Raw genomic sequence first — 22,908 nt, 5'->3', positions numbered from 1 at the left:
AAAGACTGTGAGGGATTCAAAGCTGCTGGAAAAGTAGAACTAATTATTATCAATTCTCATCTGGAAGCTGAGTACGTGTCTTTGGATTATGTCAGCAAGGGGTACCAATAGATGAGGAAAAGAAAAGATCAAGGATGGACTTTTGGGGATCTCTGGCGATAAGAATTGGAGAGCAGAGTTGAAGAGTTGGAGGAGGACAATACTGCTTCAAAGATGAATATGAGAAGAGAAAAAGTACCATGGTTACAGTCAATTAAAATATAATCACTGTTTCATTTCTGCGGTGGGGTGGAAAGATTCAAACATAGACAGACAGGGAGAAATTTTGGAGGTGACAACACTGTCAAGGATTTAGAGAGAAAAAAGATGTTGGAAATTGGCCCACATAATGGAAGGGCAGAGGTGTCATCAGTATGGTTTTGAGAAGGGGACTGATAATGGTGGTTTTGAAAAGGAAGATGACAACACCTAAGGACAGAAATCCATTTAAAATATATGAAGGATATATCTTATCTGGAAGGTAGTAGGCTAGAGCTGAATAGTGGAGATATGATGTTGGTTTTCTGGAATTTTGCTAATTATAACTAGAAATTCAGAAATACTTATCCGGAACTAGTCTCTCAGGAGAGTAAACAGATGGCACATTGATGGATTAAATGGCCATTACTAATATGGCATTGTTAGTATGGTGTGGTACATTAGAAAATGTTATTTGGTAATTCACCATAATTAATGCTACATCTTGTGGAATTATTTTTATCTCAAATATGTTACACTCTAGAATTTTCCAGTCAGTTTTTTAAGAACTCACAATTGAATACATGGTTATAATGTCTGACAGAACACCAAAGTTTAGATTTTGGAGAAGTCAAGGTAGCTACTGATTGACTTCTTTTGATGAAAATTATATGTCACACAAGTGCCAGGACTGTGATAATCACCAACAAGATGAACCTAACATCATCTCTTGATATTCTGTTACTGCACCCCGCACTATCAATATCCTGAGGGCTAGCCATTGATCAGAAAATGTACTGGACAAGTAAAAAAAAACTGTGTCTATCAGAACAGGTCAGAGGGTGGGAATTCTGTAGTAAATATTATGCCTCAAGACTCTCAGAACTTCACAAAGGTGAAGGAATACTTCCCAGTGCAGACCGAACAATGCTTAACAAGATCTGGACACTTGATTGACAACATGAACATCACCTTCAACATTCAATCCCTCTAACATTGGCACACAGCTACAGCAGTGTGTATGTTATAGAAGATGCATTCCACCAACTCACCAAAGGTCTCCTGACGCCACCTTCTAAACCTGTGATCTCTACCACCTAAAAGAACAAGGGCAGCAAATGCATACAGGCACTGCCTCTTCAAGTTCCCCTCTAAACTACACATCACTCTGACTTGGGACTACAATGCTGTTCCTTCACTGTTATAGGGTCAAAATATTGGAACTCACTTGACAACTGTGCATATGCCAACACCACATGGTCTGCCATAGTTCAAGTCACTGCCTTTTCATGGACAATTAAGGATGGCAGTGAAGATGAAAGGATATGAAAAAATAAGAATCGTATGTCAACTTTGCTTCCCTCTCCATAGGCGCCACAAGACGTACTGAATCTCTCCAGCACTTTTTGTTTTTTATTTCTAGCATCTATGATATTTTATTTTTATGATGTGAAAAAGTACCCCTCATATCTGGTCTCTTTGGACTAATTTCTTCATAGAAGTCACAATAACACCAGCTTGAAGCACAACAATCAATACTGACCTCTGCATTTTGGAAAAAAATGCTTGCATAATTTATTCTTTGTGCAGGTATGAACTCTCCTCTGAATCGCAGGTAGCTACAAATTACTGAGTTATTTAACACACCAGACTAAAAAATCTGATTAAAACAGAGTACAATTTCAGAAAAACCCAACTATGCCAGGCAATCATTGTCACTGTTTCTTACCTCGTGGGAATAGAATCATTCTCTATTCTTATGCCCCATAATCTCAGAGACACTGCCTCTCATCATCCCAATGGTGCGCTTATCTTTCAAACTATCTAGTATTCTCTATTTCTTTTTACTTGTTCTCTCTCTGCATGTTTGCCTCGCTGTCTCTACCTATATTACTGCTGTTTTTCAGTTTATCTTTTCTTTCAGGAGAGGTTGGGGGTGGGGTGGGCGTATGGGGGGGGGAGAGGAGGTAGGGAGCATCACTTCTGGGTAGATCAGCATTTAGAATTAATCCCTAATTACCCAAAGGACAGTTAAGAGTCAACCACATAGATGTAACTCCAAATCACACAGCAAAGTCAGACAAGGTAAGAATGGCAGATTTCCTCTCTGACAGGACATCAGTGAATCAGATGGGGTTTTTAACAATTGATGGATCCAGATTTTTATTGAATACAAATTTCACTTTCTGCCATGGTGGGATTCAAACAAATGTCCTTGGAATATTAGCCTGTGGTCTAGATTACTAGCCCAGTGACATTATCACCACACCACCCATTCTCTTTCATCAGAATTCCTGACATTGTGCTATACGTTATCTGTAGCATTATTACATTTCATTTCCAGCTGCCTATCATCCTTAAGATAAAAATTACACTCCTATAAAGTTTATAGGTCTATTTTCCCCAAAGCAACCGTGGTCTGAAATGGCATAAACCATCAATGGTAGCTGCAATTACTTTTATCTTTGCTCGTCACAATGTCAAATTTTCATTAGCATGATGTCTGTGTAACATGATGGAGCTGGACATTAACTGTACTCAATCAGAGCTACTGTCATAACATGGATCCTGAAAAAAAATGTATTTACACAGTGCGTTTCAAAAATACATTGGGGTGCCCTGAGGTTAACAGCCAATGACGCACTTTTTGAAATGCAGTCACAGCTATAAAGTAAGGAACTATTTTACACACAGCAAGTGCTCACAAGAAGCATTGAGATAAATGGTCAGATAATTTGATTCAGGTGAATTTGGTTGCGGGATAAATGTTCATCAGTATTTCAGGAGCATTCTTTTACTTTTTTTTGAATAGTGGCATTACTTGAGATTATGTACAGGGTCTCAGTTTAATGTTGCATCTGAAAGCATTAGGAGCTCTACATGAGTGTTTTCCAAAGCAATAAGTAAACCAAATTTTAGCATCATAAAGCTAGTGTAAAAGATGCCTGGGGGCTTGCACATGTAGGAGATAATAGTACTGATGTCTTATGAGCACAGGCACTGTTAGCTGCAGGCAACTATATTCTAACTGTGATTGGTTCTGACTGGATTTGCCATTTGGTTTTGCCTACGTCTCTAGCAATGCAATGTGTTTACAAAGCAAATGCAAATAATATGGAGAAATATAGAATACGATATGCTGTATGACTAATGGCACCAATCAGGCAAAATATTAATATTTTCTGAAATCTGAACATTTTCCCTTAAATATTAATTAGGTGCTGACCATCCTTATTCCACTGTGAGGAAATGCTTCAATAGAAATGTTTCAAATACAGTAAATATATTAAAAGTAGCATGCTTCTGGCATTACTGCATACCAGAGATTCGTCTCATTGATGAGTTAGAGATAAAATTTTCTTCATTTTATTGTCTGCAGAAAATATCTAAAAACACAACAGACTTTAACTTAAGGCTTATGTTCAAGCAAAAATGAAGTACATTAAATCATCATTTGTAGGTGGCACGGTGGCACAGTGGTTAGCACTGTTGCCTCACAGCGCCAGAGACCCGGGTTCAATTCCCGCCTCAGGCAACTGACTGTATGGAGTTTGCACGTTCTCCCCGTGTCTGCATGGGTTTCCTCCGGGTGCTCCGGTTTCTTCCCACAATCCAAAAAATGTGCAGGTTAGGCAAATTGGCCATGCTAAATTGCCCGTAGTGTTAGGTGAAGGGGTAAATGTAGCGGAATGGGTCTGTGTGGGTTACGCTTCGGCGGGTCGGTGTGGACTTGTTGGGCCGAAGGGCCTGTTTCCACACTGTAAATAATCTAATCTAATCTAATCTAATCAGGTAAAGGTTAGAGTTTGATGTTAAGACCTTTTTTGTAAATAATGGAAAAGGAAAATTAATCTTCAATTCAAATGTTACAAAAAAACCTCACCAAGCTAATTTGAAACTGAATCTGTGCCCAGATTCACACACATTATGGTGGGACACCTTAATACAATCAAATAGGCCTAACATTGCTACATATTTCAGAGGTTCTGTGAAAGATGATTTAAAACAGTGAAAAGGAACACTCACAATGGATGAAAGATCCACATTAATCATTTTTCTATCATCCATGGCAATTGGCTGTAGACCTGCCACATTCAGTTGTACTGAAGAACTACGGTAGACAAAATTCAGAAGCCAGTCTCCCCTGTTGGTGGAGAAATAATTCACGTTACAGAAAAGATTTGGTGAAAAACTGATTGTTTTTCGCATAACATATCAGCACAACCTCAAACCATTCAGCCCTAACTATACTTTATTTTCTTCATAAGAATCTACTGCATCTACTTTGAGTCAAGATTAGAGTGGTGCTGAAAAAGCACAGCAAATCAGGCAGCATCCGAGGAACAGGAAAATCAACATTCATCAGGAATCTTTTGCCCAAAACATCGATCTTCCTGCTCCTCGGATGCTGCCTGACCTGCTGAGCTTTTCCAGTACCACTCTAATCTTGACTCTAATCTCCAGTATTTGCACTTTCTCCTTGCATCTACTTTGAGCTCATTCCCATCTTTGGAATACATTTTCAATACATTTATTTTTTATTAAATAATTTCCCCTGCACATTAGAATTATATTTATAACTACAAATTGACTTAGGCTTTACCTTGTTCAGGGTGTATATGAAGGATGCTAAATTTTCTCATGAAAGTAAATATACCATCAAAACTAGCTCATTTTATAACCTGACTTGTGTGATAAAAATATTTCAAAACCTTCCTCTTGACAAAACAGTTTAACTTTAGTGTCTTGTAAAATTCACATATAAGAGGGCCAACTGGTCCACTGTAGCTATACTACCCCATTAACAATTTCAAACTAATTTCAATCAGTAACTTTTATCCATTGACAAGTAGCTTCCTATGCTTCTCTACTTCTCCCTTAAAAATATAACAGCCTTTGGTCTAACTTCTCATGCAGGTAAGGTAACCAAATTCCAACAACTTTTTGTACAAAGAGATAGTCTATAAGAAGCTTTCATTGCTCTCTTAGTCACAACTTAAAACGATAATCCCTCATCAATGTCTCCAAAATCAGAGGAATCTTTGTGAGAAATTCACTATTTGAATTCTACCAAGTTTTACAAACTGCATTATGTTTCCTTTTATAGAAAATATTAACATGTATTCACACAGGGCCATCTTCCATGACTTCAGAGGCATGACAAAATGCTTCAGACTCTGTAATATCAATGGAAATAGTACTTGCAACTCAAATCTCTCCTCATAATTTCTCATTGCTGAATGATTTTGGCCATCATGCTTCAAGCTATCTTGCTTTAATATGGTTTCTCTACTGGGAATCCAACACTGTACCTAATTGTGCCTAAACCACCTTGTTGTAAAATACATCATACTAACTTTTTAACTTAACTGAGCAGTGCTCTGCAGTATGCCTTTCATAATTAATGATCTTAATAAGCATAAATTGTGCTTTGTTTAAAACTCCTATTCAGGTTAGTACTCCCAATTCCAATCCAACAATATATTTTTTTATTTATCTGCTTGTGTTGTATTAGCAAAGCCAGAAGTTCTGGCCATTACCAATATTACCCCCAAAGCATAGGACATGTTTGTGTGTACCTGCAGTAACCATTGATTATTTTCCCAGCAACCACTTTAGCGAGGGGTTTCCAATGCTTAGCCCCACCTTCTACTGGTGCTCCGAGCAAAACAACATCTTCAATAATTCCTGCAGAATCTGCAAAACAAAAGGAAAAGAGGATACGATGAAGCTTTGTGTGTTTTGGGAAAAGATTAGTCCTATCCTGCAAACTCAATACCCAAGAATGTTAACATGAATCCCAACATGGCACAAACGTCTCAAAGCATACAACCAGGGATAGACATTTTCTAATCAACATGTTCAACGTGTTATTTCACACCTCTGGAGCAGGTGGGGCTTGAATCCCCTAGCCCAGAGGTGGGGACACGACCACAGCACCATTAGGACCTTCAGAGCCAGGGATAGGTAATTATTTTGACCACTTTTCAGCTTAGGTTTTGTTGAACTCCGAGCTAGTTTCCAGTTACTATGTACGGGGTGTACTTTGTTTATTTCTCTAGTACATGTATGATCCTGTAGCCATGTGGTGCTTTTACATGTGCAAAAATCACCAAATGCAGCAGCCACTATGCACAGCAAGATCCAACAACCAGCAATGATTAAAAATGTCCAGTCAATTTATTTTTCTTAATGTAAATTGAGGGAAAATGTTGATCAGATGCTGGTGGTACAACCTATTCTTCTACCCTGGGATGTGTGTTCAAGTTTTGGAATGTTGATTAAACCAGCAACCATTCAACCCAAGAGGCATTGTTAACACAGCCAAGCTGACAAACTATATCAGGCTGCTGAAGTATACAATGTGCGTGCCTGACATTATTCACACTTTTATCTACAGTGAAACTGCACGACTTTTAATTTACAGTTGGTGTTCCAACTCATAGCTGCCTAAGGATCCCTGCTGGAATGTATGTTTACATAATAGGCAAAGCAGGCAAGACTTGGCAGTGATGATTTTAAAGTCACATGCAGAAGTCCAACTTGATGAAGTATACTATATGCATGTGAATCTTCTGTAACACTTGTCCAACACACACCAGGATCAAATGCAGGAACTTGCTTGTTTGAGTACCTTCTTTATTTCTATCCATGACCGGTTATGAACATTCAACTTGTGATCTGATGAAAAACAAAATGCATCAAACTCTTGATATGTATCCTGGCATCACAGTAAAAAGGGGACTTCTGCTCTAGATGGCAGTTGCAGAATAATGCTAATATTTACACATGTTGAGTTGTACAAATAAGTTTCACTGTAAATATTTAACATAAAGATTGCTAAAAGGATCATAAAGCTATTCCCTCCAATCAGTTTATTTGTCCTTCAAGGCAACATGTGTCCTATTTTTCTTTGTTTACAACAAAGAGATGTTGGAATTGTGACAAGGCTAGCTACTTAAAACGAGACCATGCTCAACAAAGACAGCCACTGCTGCCATCATGCACAGAAATCTCTTCCAGAACAACAGCCTTTTCTTCTCTACAGATGTTAAACTAGTTAGGCCTCCCACAGAGTCAGTTGGGGAGGCTCGGTTTTATGTAGATTGATAGAGACTTGCCTGACAGTAAACTTGAAATTTAGCAAGGTAGAAGCATTGTGTCTAAGTGACAGATGAGCAAAGATGTCAACTGTTAATGACCAGTTTTTCTATGACAATCTCATGTGGCTACGTGAGATAATTACTTAGATTACTTAGATTAGATTACCAAGTCCACACCGACCCTCCGAAGAGCAACCCACTCAGACCCATTCCCCTACACTTACCCCTTCACCTAACACTATGGGCAATTTAGCATGGCCAATTCATCTAACCTGCACAATTTTGGACTGTGGGAGGAAAACTGTGCAAACTCCACACAGACAGTTGCCTGAGGCGGGAATTGAACCCGTGTCTCTGGCGCTGTAAGGCAGCAGTGCTAACCACTGTGCCACAGTGCCGCCCATTGCCACCATGCTGCCCATATTGATGTCTCTTCTCTCTTCGGGGTCTGTCCCTCACCTTGGTCATTGTTTAAGAAAGGTGGTAAGGACAAGCCAGGGAACTACAGACCAGTAAGCCTGATGTTGGTGGTGGGCATGATGTAGGAGGAAATCCTGAGGGACAGGATGTATATGTATTTGGAAAGGAAAGGACTGATTAGGGATAGTTAACATCGCTTTGTGCATGGAAAATCATGTCTCACAAACTTGATTGAGTTTTTTGTAGAAGTAACATATAGGATTGATGAGGGCAGAGAGGTAGACGCGATCTATATGGACTTCAGTAAGACGTTTAATAAGGTTCCCCATGGGAGACTGGTTAGCAAGATTAGATCTCATGGAATACAGGGAGAACTAGCTATTTGGATAAAGAACTGGCTCAAAGGCAAAAGACAGGAGGGCGATGGTGGAGGGTTGTTTTTCAGACTAGAGGCCTGTGACCAGTGGAGTGCCCAAGGATTGGTACTGGGTCCACTACCTTTTGTCATTTATACAAATGGTTTGGATGTGAGCATAAGAGGTAGAGTTCGATAGGTTTGCAGATGACACTAAAATTGGAGGTGTAGTGGACAGCGAAGAAGGTTACCTCAGATTACATTGGGATCTTGATGAGATGGGTCAATGGGCTGAGAAGTGGCAGATGGAGTTTAACTTAGATAAATGCGAGGTGCTGCATTTTGGGAAAGCAAATCTTAGCAGGACTTATACACTTAATGGTAAGACCCGAGGGAGTGTTGCTGAACAAAGAGACCTTGGAGTGCAGGTTCAGAACTCCTTGAAAGTAGAGTCACAGGATAGGATAGTGAAGAAGGTGTTTGGTATGCTTTCCTTTATTGGTCAGAGTATTGAGTACAGGAGCTGGGAGGTCATGTTGCGGCTGTACAGGACATTGGTTAGACCAATTTTGGAATACTGCATGCAATTCTGGTCTCCATCCTATTGGAAAGATGTTGTGAGACTTGAAAGGGTTCAGAAAAGATTTACAAGGATGTTGCCAGGGTTGGAGGATTTGAGCTACAAGGAGAGGTTGAATAGGCTGGGGCTGTTTTCCCTGGTGTGTCGGAGGCTGAAGGGTGACCTTATAGAGGCTTATAAAATCATGAGGGGCATGGATAGGATAAAGAGACAAAGTCTTTTCCCTGGGGTGGGGGAGTCCAGAACTAGAGGGCATAGGTTTAGGGTGAGTGGGGAAAGATATGAAAGAGACCTAAGGGACAACTTTTTCACTCAGAGGGTGCTGCATGTATGGAATGAGCTGCCAGAGGAAGTGGTGGAGGCTGGTACAATTGCAACATTTAAATTGCATCGGGATGGGTATATGAATAGGAAGGGTTTGGAGGGATATGGGCCGGGTGTAGTAGTTGGGATATCTGGTCGGCATGGACGAGTTGGACTGTTTCTGTGCTGTACATCTCTATGCTCTTTGGGATGGACGCTCCCTATCAGGGCTACATTGAGCTCCACCTTTCTTCAATCACATTTTGCACAACCTGGGGCTTCTGATAGTTTGTGACCCGATGAATACTCCAGTTTAAGGAAGTCAGTTGAGGACATCCATGGTATTATGGTTAAATATATTAAGGCATTGCTGGGTGTTCTTGGAAAGTGCATATTACTATTGCTACAAGCAGCACATTATCGGTTTGACGTAGTGCTCTTTGACCTTCCTCTGTGCATTCAAGGTGTACCAGCTGGGACTGGGCTGTAAAACTATTTGAAGAGGACAAAATTGTTTTTTTTTAAATTTGCCTGCACATTTACCATTCTTGACAGCTCATGCCAGCAGTTTCGAGGTGAATTAAAGGAATATGAAAAATAACATCCAAAGATGCGCAGGTTAGGTGAATTGGCTGTGCTAAACTGTGTTCAGGTATGTGTAGGTTGGGTGCATTAGTCAGGGGTTAAATGTAGAGGGACTGAATCTGGGTGGGCTACTCTTCGGAGGGTCGGTGTAAACTTGCTGGGACGAAATGCCTGTATTCACACTGTAGGGATTCTAATTCTAATTCTAACTCCAGTATGAAACTCAAACTGCAAGTTTTGAGGTGGGCTATTTTCTAGAAATTCAACAACACTTTGAATAATGCAGACAACAACCTATTCAGTTACTTTCAAACGTTCGTGAAGCCTAGAGTGACAGAGATACAATGGGCCACTGAACTTGCCCAGTCTCGATTCCAGTTGTGGAAAAGGTCCAGCAAAAATAATCAAAATGGTGATATTCTTAATTGGATACTTTACCACAGAAGGAACCTTCCCCTGCCCAGCAAGGAGGGTTTTAGACTGATATCAAGTTCAATCCCCAAATCAAAGGCAGTATTCCAACCCCAATTCCCAATGATGCTCAGATTAATGTGTCACTAATGCACCTATGAGTGAGATTCAAGCCAGGTCCAGTCAGTTAGAGCCAGGTGCAGCTTCAACTTTGTCATCTATCTTGAGAGAGGACCTCAGACAGCTTCAGCTGATTGATGCGGGCAGCAGAAGACCACACTATTACTGGAAAGATAACAGTCACCATCAGCTGATGAAGGAGTCAAAACAGGCACAGAAACCGTTAAGGTGCAGAAGGTGATCAGGGAGGAGGATGGAGTCCTTTATTGGCTGGTTCACAACAAGGAGGTGAAACAATTTATCCTTCCTGACAACATCAAGTATCAAGTGTTGGTAGCAATTCACAATCAAGCAGGACATCAAGAGACAGGAAAGATGATAGCCAAGACCAGAGAGTTGTGTTATTGGCCCAGGGAGATTATGACCACTGTTGACATTGTATGAGATGTGCACTTTGGCAAAGCAGCATGCAATGCCTAGTCACCAAGAGGTATCTAGAGATCTGTGCAATGGATTTTGTCACCCTTAACCTCACTGTAACAGGACAGAACACATTCCCATACTCAGGGATGTCTTCATCAAGTTCACATAGGCCATTCCAACCTATGATCAAAGACCTCAACTATAAGCAGAATGTTAACACCATTGGTTATTCATTTAGGTTTTCCATAATGATTTAGTTATCAGGAGCACAACTTTGAAAGCAAGATCTTACAGGGGTGTGACAAGGTCTATGGCAGTGCCAAGAGCCACACTAACCCCAAAGAACAAAGAAAATTTACAGCTCAGGAACAGGCCCTTCGGCCCTCCAAGCCTGAGCTGATCCAAATCTACTGTCTAAAGCCCTCCATCAGGAATTCTACACACTATCTTTTCTTCAGACAAGATTCGCCTTCTTGTGGTCTACCATCTCCTGAAGCAGTTCAGTTGTCATTTAGCTAGAGATATAGTTACCTTAGCAAAGTGAACTAGTTGTATTTAGTGGGAAAATGTTGTATTTAACAAGATAGCAGAGCTGACAGTTGTCAGTACACATATGGAAGCTAACCTTGTGCTTCCAGATGATGTTGGCAAGAGTAACAAAAAAAACATACAGATTATTGAATGTCTATGATGTGACAATTATGAGCACTCAGCCAAATAGTACAGCTGTGGACAGAGATCATAAAGCAAACAGCATGTAACATGTCTGTAGGCAATCATACAGCAGAGTCTGCTCACTTAACATTTTACATTTGACTTCATCCATAGCAGTTTCACTTAAACAACAACTTTACTGCAATGAAAACAAGTCTTGCAAAAAACATGATACTTCCTTTAGAATGCTGGCAAATTACAAATTTGATGCTGAATTAACAACCAAATTTGCATAAACCAGGTAGAGAACTTATTATACATGATGGCAAATTGTAAATAACTGCTTCTGCAAACGTTTCCATGGAAGCTATGACCTGGCTGCAGATTCAAGCTTATTTGACTTTACTGAGGGAATGATTTAAAACCTGAAAGTTCTATCCTTCTAAGTCACCTTACAAGCCTTTTTAAATGCCTTAGGAGTACATTTCCCACAACAGCTAACAGTCAGCTGAAGTGAACTGAGCATAACTTAGAACATAGAAGAATACAGCGCAGTACAGGCCCTTCGACCCTCGATGTTGCGCCGATCCAAGCCCACCTAACCTACACTAGCCCACTATCCTCCATATGCCTATCCAATGCCCGCTTAAATGCCCATAATGAGGGAGAGTCCACCACTGCTACTGGCAGAGCATTCCATGAACTCACGACTCGCTGAGAAAAGACATGACAAATGTAATTGTGAAGGACTCTGCCTATACATTGCATTAAGAGAGGAGAACGTGGAGTCACCCAGGCCATCTTCCTCCTCATCTGACACACACCTGCTCTGGAGTGCACCCTTGCAAAGAAGGTCTGGAAAAAGATGCAATGGTTTTTATTGAGGTTTGTCCCGAGCAGCTCCGTCACACAGGACTTTGTGCTCTATGGTCTGTTTCCTGGAACACACACTGAGACAAACATGGACTGCACCCAGAAGACGATCAACTCTGAAAGATGCCCCATTTTGTCTGCTCAAAACCTGTGGGTCTTCCAGTGTAAAGAGTTAACTTCAACGGGGTGTTGTAGACTGGGACATTCAAAGGTCCAGGACTATGTGCTGAGGGACATATTAAAACTTGGGGCAGCCTGCACCCAATGTGCAGTGGGAAAAGGCACTGTCTAAGGTCATTCTGCCAAACATATGATAATGATCTGCTTAGCGTATGTAAATATTCTTGCTTCATAAGTTAAAATTGCATTGTTTTTTGCAATTGCACTGTAGCTCTGTGGGATGTTAAATTCCAATATGCCATTTGTAGCTTTTTTTTATCTTCACAAAGGGTATTCCGAATGCATTCAGTATTTACAGATTTTTTTTCCGAATCAAAGTATAAGTTTGCAATTAATAAAAATGGAAAACAAAGATGCTAAATGAATGAGTAGGCAAGCGCTGTAACACTAGGAAAGAGACAGGAAGGTACTGGGCCAAAGGGGGACAAAGAAATAAGAAAGCACTGGGGAGAGGGGTGGGGGGGCAATTAGAGTAGGAAGCAACGGAAGACAGGGAGGATGGCACTGGGACAGAAGCCCTAGAGTGTTTTTCATTTTAATTTGGATGGTTTAATGGAAACAATTATTACAGCAGATGATAAGATTTGCACTTTATCCAGAGGTTTCTAAACACTGTAATGCTCAAGCAGGAGCTGTGGCAACAGACAGAAATAACTTGCTCTTCATCCTAGAACAATGTTTCTACACTGCATCATTAACGCTGTGATTCAATTTTAGTGGCTCACCTTTTAGAAATCAGCCGACAATTTGAGTTGATGCCATTTTCCACAGTCTATATTTCAGTGCATGACGTAATGCTGAGTGAAGGATGGTGACTGCATATGGAAGACTGCCTGCGTGTTGGGACCCATTATACATTTATTTTTAGCTAAAAGCTGGAAACTATGAATACTTAATAGGATAAACAAGTCAACTGTATTCAGAGGTTGTGAACATCCCACTCATAAAAGAGCAGAATGTTTGAAACTTCGAAAATAAGAAGTTGCATTTATACAGCCCCTTTAACACAAGGAAGCATCCCATACATTTCACAGTAACATAATTAGACAAAATTTAACATCAAGGCAAAGAAATACCTTAGGATAAGTGACTACATGCTTGGTTAAAGATTAAGTTGTTAAGAGGGTCTTAAAGGAGGATAGAGAAGTGGCAAGGTAGTGTGGTTTAGGAAAAGATTTCAAATGCATTAGCTGCTGTAACAGCATGTATTCAAAACTTAATGCTAATTAGGATGACAGCAAGGTGTGCCACTGTCATTGATCAAAACAAAATTCATCAAATAAAAGCAACCTCCCCAAAACAATAAGCAGCCAAATGGTAAATTTATCAAACTAAATAAGAATATTGTCACCCCTCTCCACAATATCCTCCAGTTCGTCCGGTGTGCTTCAGTCATTAAAAGTTTCATGTGCAGAAACAACCTGCGTGGAGACATAGCCACGAAAGGGAGGTAAGGCAGGTGGACCGACTAATCCTATCAGCCATGTCTAATCAGCCACATTGACAGCAACCTTAGCCAAATCCAGCAACAGATTTAAAAACGGTCCTCTGAACTGCCCACCTTCTTCTAACCTGCCATGGAATCTACTGCAGAGGAGTCATCCTTTATCAAATCCTGTTAATTAAAGAAATTATAGACTTTCATTGATGCCTCTGTTTTAGTAAGATAAAGTCACCATAGTCTGACTAGACCAGAAAGCTGGACTGTCATTAGAAAGAAATGACTGATGGTGGTTTAACCTGAGGGTCACCACACCTCAGGCAAGGCGAGGGGAGGTTGAGAAGGAGAATCCTCCAGGGTTAACCTCAGCTGGTGTGGGAATTGAATCCATGTGTTGGCATCTGAGCCAAACTGACCCTCAAACCTTTGTACAGTGACCATGTTTCACAGAATGATATATTCGCCAGTGTAAAACACACCTAATGCTGTGATTTGTTTTTTGCTCTTTATACATATGGAGTTGCAACCTTAGAGTCAGGCCTTGCTTGCAACCACTGCCTTTGACCTGTAGCTTTCAGCAGTCTCATTGTCCCACATGTCTTTGGGACTCTATTCACGACTGAAAGGTGTCATCAGAACTGGGATTCTGCACTGTTAATCTCTCTTCTTCTTAAGTGACTTCATGATGTGAGTGATGCTGACAAGGGCACATTGATTACTCTTCATTCTTTGCCCTGAGATGATGATTATAAGTCATCTCTTGAAGCACTGCAGTTCTTATGCTGATGGTACTTCCACAACGGTGCTGAGTGAGGCATTTCATGATTTTGATTCAATACGATGAAGGAATCGTGGTTATACATCCAAGGTAGATTGCAAGTAATGGCGTTTCCATGATCTTACTGCTTTGAAGCTTGGTGAGCTGCTGCAGTGTTTCTTGCATAAAATAAAAAGCAGTGTAGTGTTAGGAGGACAGATATTGAGTAGGACGTCTTTTCTGCCTTCGATTGAGTGTTAATTGGTGTTACAGTTGCATTAATCCAGGTGTACTGAGAACTGTTTAATGGGACAACATCCACAGGTTGAATTAGGCAGCAAAATACTGTCAGAGGTTTACAAATCTGTAGTTACGCACACAAAACTTCCCAGCTTTCCCTATCCAGAAGACAATCTTTCCAACTTTTTTTTTGTGTACTGAATTAACCAAAAGGCCAATTAACAAACATTGTAACACAGGTTCTGTTGGGCAATGTCTCAAAACAAAAAGGTGGGAAAAACAAGGAAGGGACTGAACCAAAATAGTCTCAGAGGAGGAGTTAATGCACTCCATTTCTCACAGTGCCCATCTCTCCCTAATAGCCTTGAGGATACTAGAGGACACTGCATGCTCCATCTCCAATGACACTTGGGCACGAATGGAGCCATGGAAAAGAGACAGGCAGTCTCCCTCGATGGCCCGATGCCTGGATCTGTTGCTGGCAAGAATCAGACTTTCTTTTAAGAATTTTAATGGTAGGAATGTAGTATAGATTAAACCTCATTGCATCTGCCTTTCTCATTACACAACACTTTTTTAAAAAATCAACCTGTTCACCTCTGGACCAGGTGGGACTTGAACCCTGGTTACCTTGTCCAGAGCTAGCAACATGACTACTGCACTACAAAAGATTTTCTGTTGCCTGTATCCTACCCTGCAGCAGTTTCTACTAATCCACCATCTCTAATTCATTGGCTTTTACTGGCTCCCAGTCAATTTGCTGAAGGGGGTTATTTCTTTTCAGATGAAAGGAAAGAGAAAGACAGTTCAAGGGTTCAACCTCACACCAGCAAAACTTCTTTTCTTGACTAACAATGTTCAGAGATTGATGGTGGGAATAGGAAGTTTATAATCAGGATTATCCCACTGCTCTGATCAAAAGAGGATAACAAGGAAACCACAAACTAGAAATATAAACAGTCATTTGAAGTTGCAACACTGGGAGATTCGTTATTTGACCCAGTGATTTAGCAACTTCTTCACTGATGTAACATCAAAGCAAATTCCCACTGCTGGAGAAGCTGCAGTTCAAGTATAGTTGAAGTTTCTGATGCATGCTCTCTGTAAATTTTGATTCAAGGCCAATTTATAAAATGCTTAAAAATAAATTTAAAATCTTAACATTTAGCTTTTTATGTTTTATGGTATTACTGCGGGTTCCACTTTACCGAGAGATAGATCAGTGCACCACTCACAGCTCTCTGAAGCAGATTCTAGGATTAAACTGCTATATACACTACAGAGGTCAAATGAATGAACTGAATACAGGACTGAATGTCAAAGAACAAAGTAAGGCATTTTCTTGGCTAGTAAATTTAACTTCCTTTGCCTTAGGGCAGACAAGAACCAATAATCTTGTCTGTGCACAGTTGTTACGCCTCTTACAATGGGATTAAAATCCTTGCAGTGGGAATTAACATCACTGAGCATCATAACTCAATTGAAATCCAATGTACTGCTTTATATGAAGCTGAACAATATGAAAAGCAATCCCTCATAATATCAAGAAACCTAATGAAATATTTCAAGCAAATAACAGAGTGAACAGTTAACAAAACATTTCAATTCTATATTCACTGTTTTCATGATCTAATTTTCTCCTCCCAAGAATCTTTCTTCCAAATAGTATGGATTCTGGCTGGGATATGGGTTCCAGAGAGATCAGTTGCCCTCTATAAGTCCAGACAAGGGGCCTCCCCCATTTGCAATACCAAGCAGTGAGTGGTGGCAAGCTGTTCAGTTAAGATGGACATCATCGCAACCAGCCTAATCCTCTTGGTATCCACACAAAGCTACTATCCAGAATCACTGGGTTCGAGACGTGTATTTCACATCCGCAGCTCTTGATTATACAGTGGAAATGAGCTGGGCTTCCTACTCCTCAACACTGTCCAATGACTCAATGAAAATCAACATGTGTGTGGATACTGAATGAACCTCTGCTGTTACATAGCTACTAATACTCTCTCTCAGTCTCTCACATTAGGAATTGCAACTCGGGTGGTGGGTGGTCAACAGCTGGAGAATCCATAACCCAGCATCTGGGGAGGATGTCGAAAGGCAAAAAAAAAGATACAAAACTGACCTTTAATTTCCTTCATACAAATAGAAATTAGTTGTTAGGCTTAAACTCTGGACATCAAAACATAGCGCATTCCCTGTGGGACTGTATGCACGTATATGTTTACAGCTCCATAAACATCTAAACTTCTTGAACATTGAACACTTCAAAAATAGTCCCCTTGATGTATTAAATTGCAGGTTTTATCCATGATAAACTGCACCTTTATGCTTCAAAGACTTAAACTGTAAGGAATTTTATTCATCTGATAGAGCGGTCAAGTGTTAATTATGATCAGAATCTTTGCTGTAATGGGATTGACACAGGTAGCTTTATCAGTATTCATGCTGCCCAATTAAATAGCAATTGAAATTCATTCACTAACAACCACTTTCAAAGCACAATTTGAGATAATCCTTTTTTTAACAGCATCTTATAACAAATCATGTTCGTTACAGTGCATGGTACAATCATAATTTTAGACACTGGTAAGTAGACAATTGTAATTAGACAATTAGAACATAATTTAAGTACCGCTGGTCTTAAAGACATTAATATCTGCAAATAGCATACAGAAATAAACTTCATGTTCTTCACAGCTTTATCAGCTTGTCTGCCTTGGTCCAGATACATCCAGTATGACTCTGGCAATTCTATTCACACTGAGTCAAAACTTAGGTCTAACATAATAACTCATCTGCATGACCACAAGAACGTCCTCTAATAGGCCTGAATATGATACTAGAATAAACAACTGTATCTCACCACTGAAATCAGTAGAAGTTACAAACAGGTCATTCAGCTCAAAAAGTCCAGTTGGGATAGATGAAAATAAAGTCCAGGAAAAACTCAGCAGATCTGGAAGCATCCATGCTGAGAAAAATAGGGTTAACAGATAGAACTTCCAGGTCTATATGGGTACAAACATGGAGGGAGCTTATCGAAAAAATACATGTCAGAGTCACGTTGTGTTGCCTCCCTCGTGCCAAAGTTAAGAACATCTCTTCTGGGTTGGAGAGGAATTTGGAGTGGGAGAGGAAGTTTCCAGTTGTTGTGGTCCACATAGGTAAAAACAAAATAGGGAAAAGGGTCTGCTGAGGAATTATGAGCAGCTCGGAGCATATTTAAAATGTAGAACCACAAGAGTAATAGATTACTACTTCAGTCATGTACAAAATGGCATCAGGTAATGGTATGTTGCCTCCCTGATGCCAAGCTTAGGGATGTCACTGAACGGCTGCAGGGCATTCTGAAGGGAGAGCGCAAACTGACAGAGATTGTGGTATATATTGATATCAATGACAAAGCTAGAAAAAGGGATAAAGTTCTGCAAGCAGAAACTAGGGAGCTAGAAAATAGAACAAAAACAGGACCCAAGGAGAAGTAATCTCAGGATTACTTCCAATGCCACATGCTAGTAAGTACAGGAATATGAGTTTAATCCAGATGAATGTGTAGTTGGAGAGATGGTGCAAGAGGTAGTGCTTTAGATTTCAGGGACACTGGGACCATTTTTGGCAAGGATGGGACCTGTACAAGGTGGAGCCAGAAGCCAAAGGCAACAGAACCTAAAACAACTGTTGTAGATTATATAGATATGCTGCGCTTGAATAGAGTTGCTTGCAATTCATTTGAGCCAGAATGGGACCAGCATCCTTGCATGGAGGTTTATTAGTGCTGTTGGGTAGGGCGATGAGACCCAGAGACAATGTTCAGAAGGGGGAGATGAGTGAACAAAATTAGAAGAGATAGCAAGGCGTTTGGTATGCTTTCCTTTATTGGTCAAAGTATTGAGTACAGGAGTTGTGAGGTCATGTTGCGGCTGTACAGGACATTGGTTAGGCCACTGTTGGAATTTTGTGTGCAATTATGGTCTCCTTCCTATCGGAAAGATGTTATGAAACTTGAAAGAGTTCAGAAAAGATTTACAAGGATGTTGCCAGGGTTGGAGAATTTGAGCTATGGGGAGAGGCTGAACAGGCTGGGGTTGATTTCCTTGCAGCGTCGGAGGCTGAGGGGTGACCTTATAGAGGTTTACAAAATTATAAGGGGCATGGATAGAGTAAATAGGCAAAGTCTTTTCCCTGGGGTTGGGAGTCCAGAACTAGAGGGCGTAGGTTTAGGATAAGAGGGGAAAGATATAAAAAAGGCCTAAGGGGCAACTTTTTCACACAGAGGGTGGTACGTGCATGGAATGAGCTGCAAGAGGAAATGGTGGAGGCTGGTACAATTGCAACATCAGAGGCATTTGGATGGGTATATGAATAGGAAGGGTTTGGAGGGATATGGGCCGGGTGGGGATAGGTGGGACTAGATTGGGTTGGGATATCTGGTCGACATGGACGGGTTTGACCGAAGGGTCTGTTTCCATTCTGTACATCTCTATGACACAGAAATTATAGGACATTTCAGCAGAAAAGATTTGGCAAGATTAGATGGTATTTATTTGAATACAAAGAGTCTGGTGAACATGGCAGATGAGTTGAGGGCACTGATAAAAACATAAGGGCATGATGTCAATGCTGTCACTGAGTCATGATGGAGAGGGGGCCAGAATTGGCAGCTCAATATTTAAGCAAACAGCAATTTCAGGGGAGACAGAGAAGGAAATAAAAGAGGACAGATGTCCCAACATTGACCAGAGAAGGGGGGAGTTGATGCCTTAGAAAGCGCCTCAAATGTAGCCACTGGACAGAACTTAAAACCCAAAAAGGAGCAATCGCATTGCTGGGAGTGTATTATAGGCTTCCTAACCGTCCAAAAGAAATGGAAGATCAGTTATGTAGGCAAATTTTGGAGAAGTATAAAAGAAAAGTGGGTTTGTGATAGTAGGGGATTTCAATTTTCCAACATTAACTGCGGTGTTCACAAAATGAAAAATGGTTAGAGGGAGCAGAATTCTTAAAATGTATCCAGGAGAACTTTTTACCAAGGACACAGAAGGCAGTACACAGAGGAGTCCTGGATTTTAAGCAATGAAGCCGGGCAAGTGGTTGAACCATTATCAGGAGAGCATTTTGCTGATATCTATCATAAATCAGTTAGATTCAAGGCTGTTATAGAAAAGAACAAGGATGGGGCTGAGCTCAAACTGGGGAAAGTCTGATTTTACAAAGATCAAGTTGCTCACCCTCCCCCAGAATGGTGTTCTGCAGTTGTTCTTGACTCTGACCAACAGAGATACAACATATCATCTTTCATTCTCATTTACAGCTGTGAAAACACCTGTCTGTTCTTCTAAATAAAGACTCTCCCTATAAGTACTACTCTTTTATTCTTCTTCCTGAACAGTTGAGCCACTTTTGGTGCCACTGACTTTGACTTCGTTGCACTCCTTTCAGGAACCATTGCCCTCACCAGTATCCAGTTTGTGAGCAAGATTGTCTCAGAACAATCTTGCATTCACTGTCTTATGGACTGCCTAATGGTCCATTCATTCCTTATTTGCCTGCACACCCCTAGACTATGCTGTGACTACCTCTCTACATGTGATACTCATGTAGTTCTCTGTCTTGCAGTTGCATAGCAAATACTCCAGTTGCTGCATGGGTTCTGAAACTCAGAGGTAACACTTGTGCAGATAATGACAGCTCCTAAAGATGCAATTGTCTCTGACATGTGATGCTTCAATAACCTCCCACATTCCACAGGTTATACATTTTAATCGACTGAGCTGCCCTGGCATATTTTAACTTGACTGTACTACAAGTAATCATCAACTAGCACTTTCCTCAGTATTGAGATAACAGTTAATTATTCGGCAGTGAACTAAATATTTTTTTTTAAAAAGGGTAGCACAGTGGTTAGCATTGTTGCCTCACAGTACCAGGGACTCGGGTTCAATTTCAGCCTTGGGCGATTGTCTGTGTTCAGTTTGCATATTCTCCCCATGTCTACATGGGTTTCCTTCGGTGCTCTGGTTTCCTCCCATAGTCCAAAGATGTGCAGGTTAGGTGGCTTGGCCATGCAAAATTGTCCCATTGTGTTCCATATGCAGGCTAGGTGGATTAGCCATGGGAAATGCAAGGATCGGGTAGTGGGGTATAGTCTGGGTGAGATGCTCTTCAGAAGGTTGGTGTGGACTTGATGGGCAAAATGACCTGTTTCCACACTAGGGATTCAATGAAAAAGGAAAAAAATGTACATCTTCAACTCTTCACCTAACTCACCATTCACAAATTTAATTCTGCTTGAATTCTCCATTCCACTTGCAAGTTGAACAATGACCCCTTTATTTATACTCTTGCTACACTGCAAATACCAAAATGAACTAGTTTATTTACTTGACTAATCAAGTAGATTTTCTTTACCTTGCTAAAAGCTGGCTGATACTTTCTTTCCTTTCTTAGTTTACTTTAAATCTTACACACTAAAAAGTTAAATTCTAATGACAGACGTAACTTTGAGAGAGATACTGACACTTATTAATTCACCATTCACCAAATTCACTCTGCTTGAAACATCCACTCCACTTGGAAGCCAATGGTCATAAGGTCATACAGCATGGAAACAGGCACTTTGGTCCAACTCGTCCACACCAAGCAAGTTTTCTCCAAACTAAACTAGTTCTACTTGCCTGTGTTTGGCCCATATCTCTCTAAACCTTTCCTAATCATGTACCTGCCCAAATGTCTTTTAAACATTGTAATTGTACCTCCATCCACCACTTCCTTTAGCAGTTCCCTTGACTGTCACCTCGTTTAAAGGAAGATGTAAATGAAGTTGGAACTGTTCAGAGAAGGCTTGCTAAACTGACACTTGAAATGGATGGGTTGTCTTACTAGAAAAGGTTGGACTATGGTCAACATTGGACCAAAGGGTCTGTTTCCATGCTGTATAATTCTACAACTCTATACGAACCACACTTTGCATGAAAAGGTTGCAGCTCAGGTCCCTTTTAAATCTTCCTCCTCTCACCATAAAACTTTTAAACTTTCCCACCCTAGGGAAAAGACTTTTGCTATTTGTCTTATCTATGCCCCTCAGGATTTTATAGGTCCATATAAAGTCACCCCTCAACCTCCTATGATCCAGTGAAAAAAGTCCCAGCTTATCCAGCCCCTCCTTATAACTCATACCCTCTTGTCTCAGCAACATTCTGGTAAATCTTTTCTGCACCCTCTCCACTATCCTTTCTACAGCAGGACAAACAGAACTGTACACAGTACTCCAAAAGTGGCTTCATCAGTGTCCTGTACAACCTCAACATGACATCCCAACTCCTATACTCAATGGTTTGAGCAATGAAGGCAAGCATGCTAATCACTTTCTTAACCACGCTGTCCACCTGTGACGCAACTTTCAAATAACTGCGTACCTGAACCACTAGATTCCCTGTTCGACAATATTAACCAGAGCCCTACCAATAACTGTACAAGTCCTGCCCTTCAAACTCAATCTATTTATATTGGTGGGCATGGACATGGACACATAGGTGACAAAATTAAAGAATTGTGGATGCTGGAACTTTGGGGAAAAAAAAACTCAAATAGCTGGAGGACATCAGCAACTCAGGCAGTACCTTCAAAGAAAAATCACAGTCAATGTTTCAGGTCCAGTGACCCTTCTTCAGAACCTAAGTTTCTCTAGCATTTTCCGTTTTTGTGAAATATAAAGGCAAGCTGGCTTATGAGAAAGTCAACAGAACCTAAAGCAACTGTTGTAGATTATATAGATTGGTTGCGCTTGAATAGAGTTGCTTGCAATTCATGTCATAACAGTAAATAACAAGCAAGGTCTTGTGCTTGAAATCTATGACATTATGGACTTTGAGGAATTCTGCAACCTGGGAAAATCTCTGAGCCCTATCATGTTGTTTCTGGATGTCCATGGGAAGCTGACTATGGTATTTCATTTCAAAGGACTTAAAGGCATCTTTGAGACCTACATTGACCATTGATAGGCAGATATCGCTGATGAAACCAATGTGGCAATGTGTCAGAATCTGGAGCCAATACTACTGTAGTAAAGACCAAAGCAACCTTGAGTGTAAGTGTTTTTGTTTGCCCTGGAGTTGCAAACCTTTTTAGAGAAAGTGATACATAGCATCATTATGCATTGCGATTAAAGTGATTGCAGAAATGATCTCCTTGGCCTATAACACTCAGCTGAGAGTAGGGGACAAA

The 22,908-nt window shown here is 40.5% G+C and overlaps 1 protein-coding gene and 1 long non-coding RNA gene across 2 annotated transcripts in view; one reads left to right on the top strand and one right to left on the bottom strand.

Moving 5' to 3' along the window:
• Window positions 1–22,908, top strand: part of LOC148139782 (uncharacterized) — a 519,617-nt gene that overhangs the window by 338,881 nt on the left and 157,828 nt on the right. The window lies entirely within an intron of this gene.
• The window catches only part of tmco4 (transmembrane and coiled-coil domains 4), a 111,905-nt gene that overhangs the window by 29,908 nt on the left and 59,089 nt on the right, over window positions 1–22,908 (bottom strand). Inside the window, exons 12-13 of the mRNA XM_043675786.2 lie at window positions 5,817–5,934; window positions 4,264–4,381 (exon numbers count right to left, since the gene is read on the bottom strand). Coding sequence (XP_043531721.1) covers window positions 4,264–4,381; window positions 5,817–5,934 — 236 coding nt within the window. The remainder of the gene's footprint in view (window positions 1–4,263; window positions 4,382–5,816; window positions 5,935–22,908) is intronic.

Source organism: Chiloscyllium plagiosum, unplaced genomic scaffold (assembly GCF_037043375.1).
Source record: "Chiloscyllium plagiosum isolate Xiang-an unplaced genomic scaffold, Cpla_swu_hap1 HiC_scaffold_37, whole genome shotgun sequence".
Classification (NCBI taxonomy): domain Eukaryota; kingdom Metazoa; phylum Chordata; class Chondrichthyes; order Orectolobiformes; family Hemiscylliidae; genus Chiloscyllium; species Chiloscyllium plagiosum.
The sequence above is the reverse complement of the archived record's forward strand: the minus strand, read 5'-3'. Positions and strand labels throughout refer to the sequence as shown.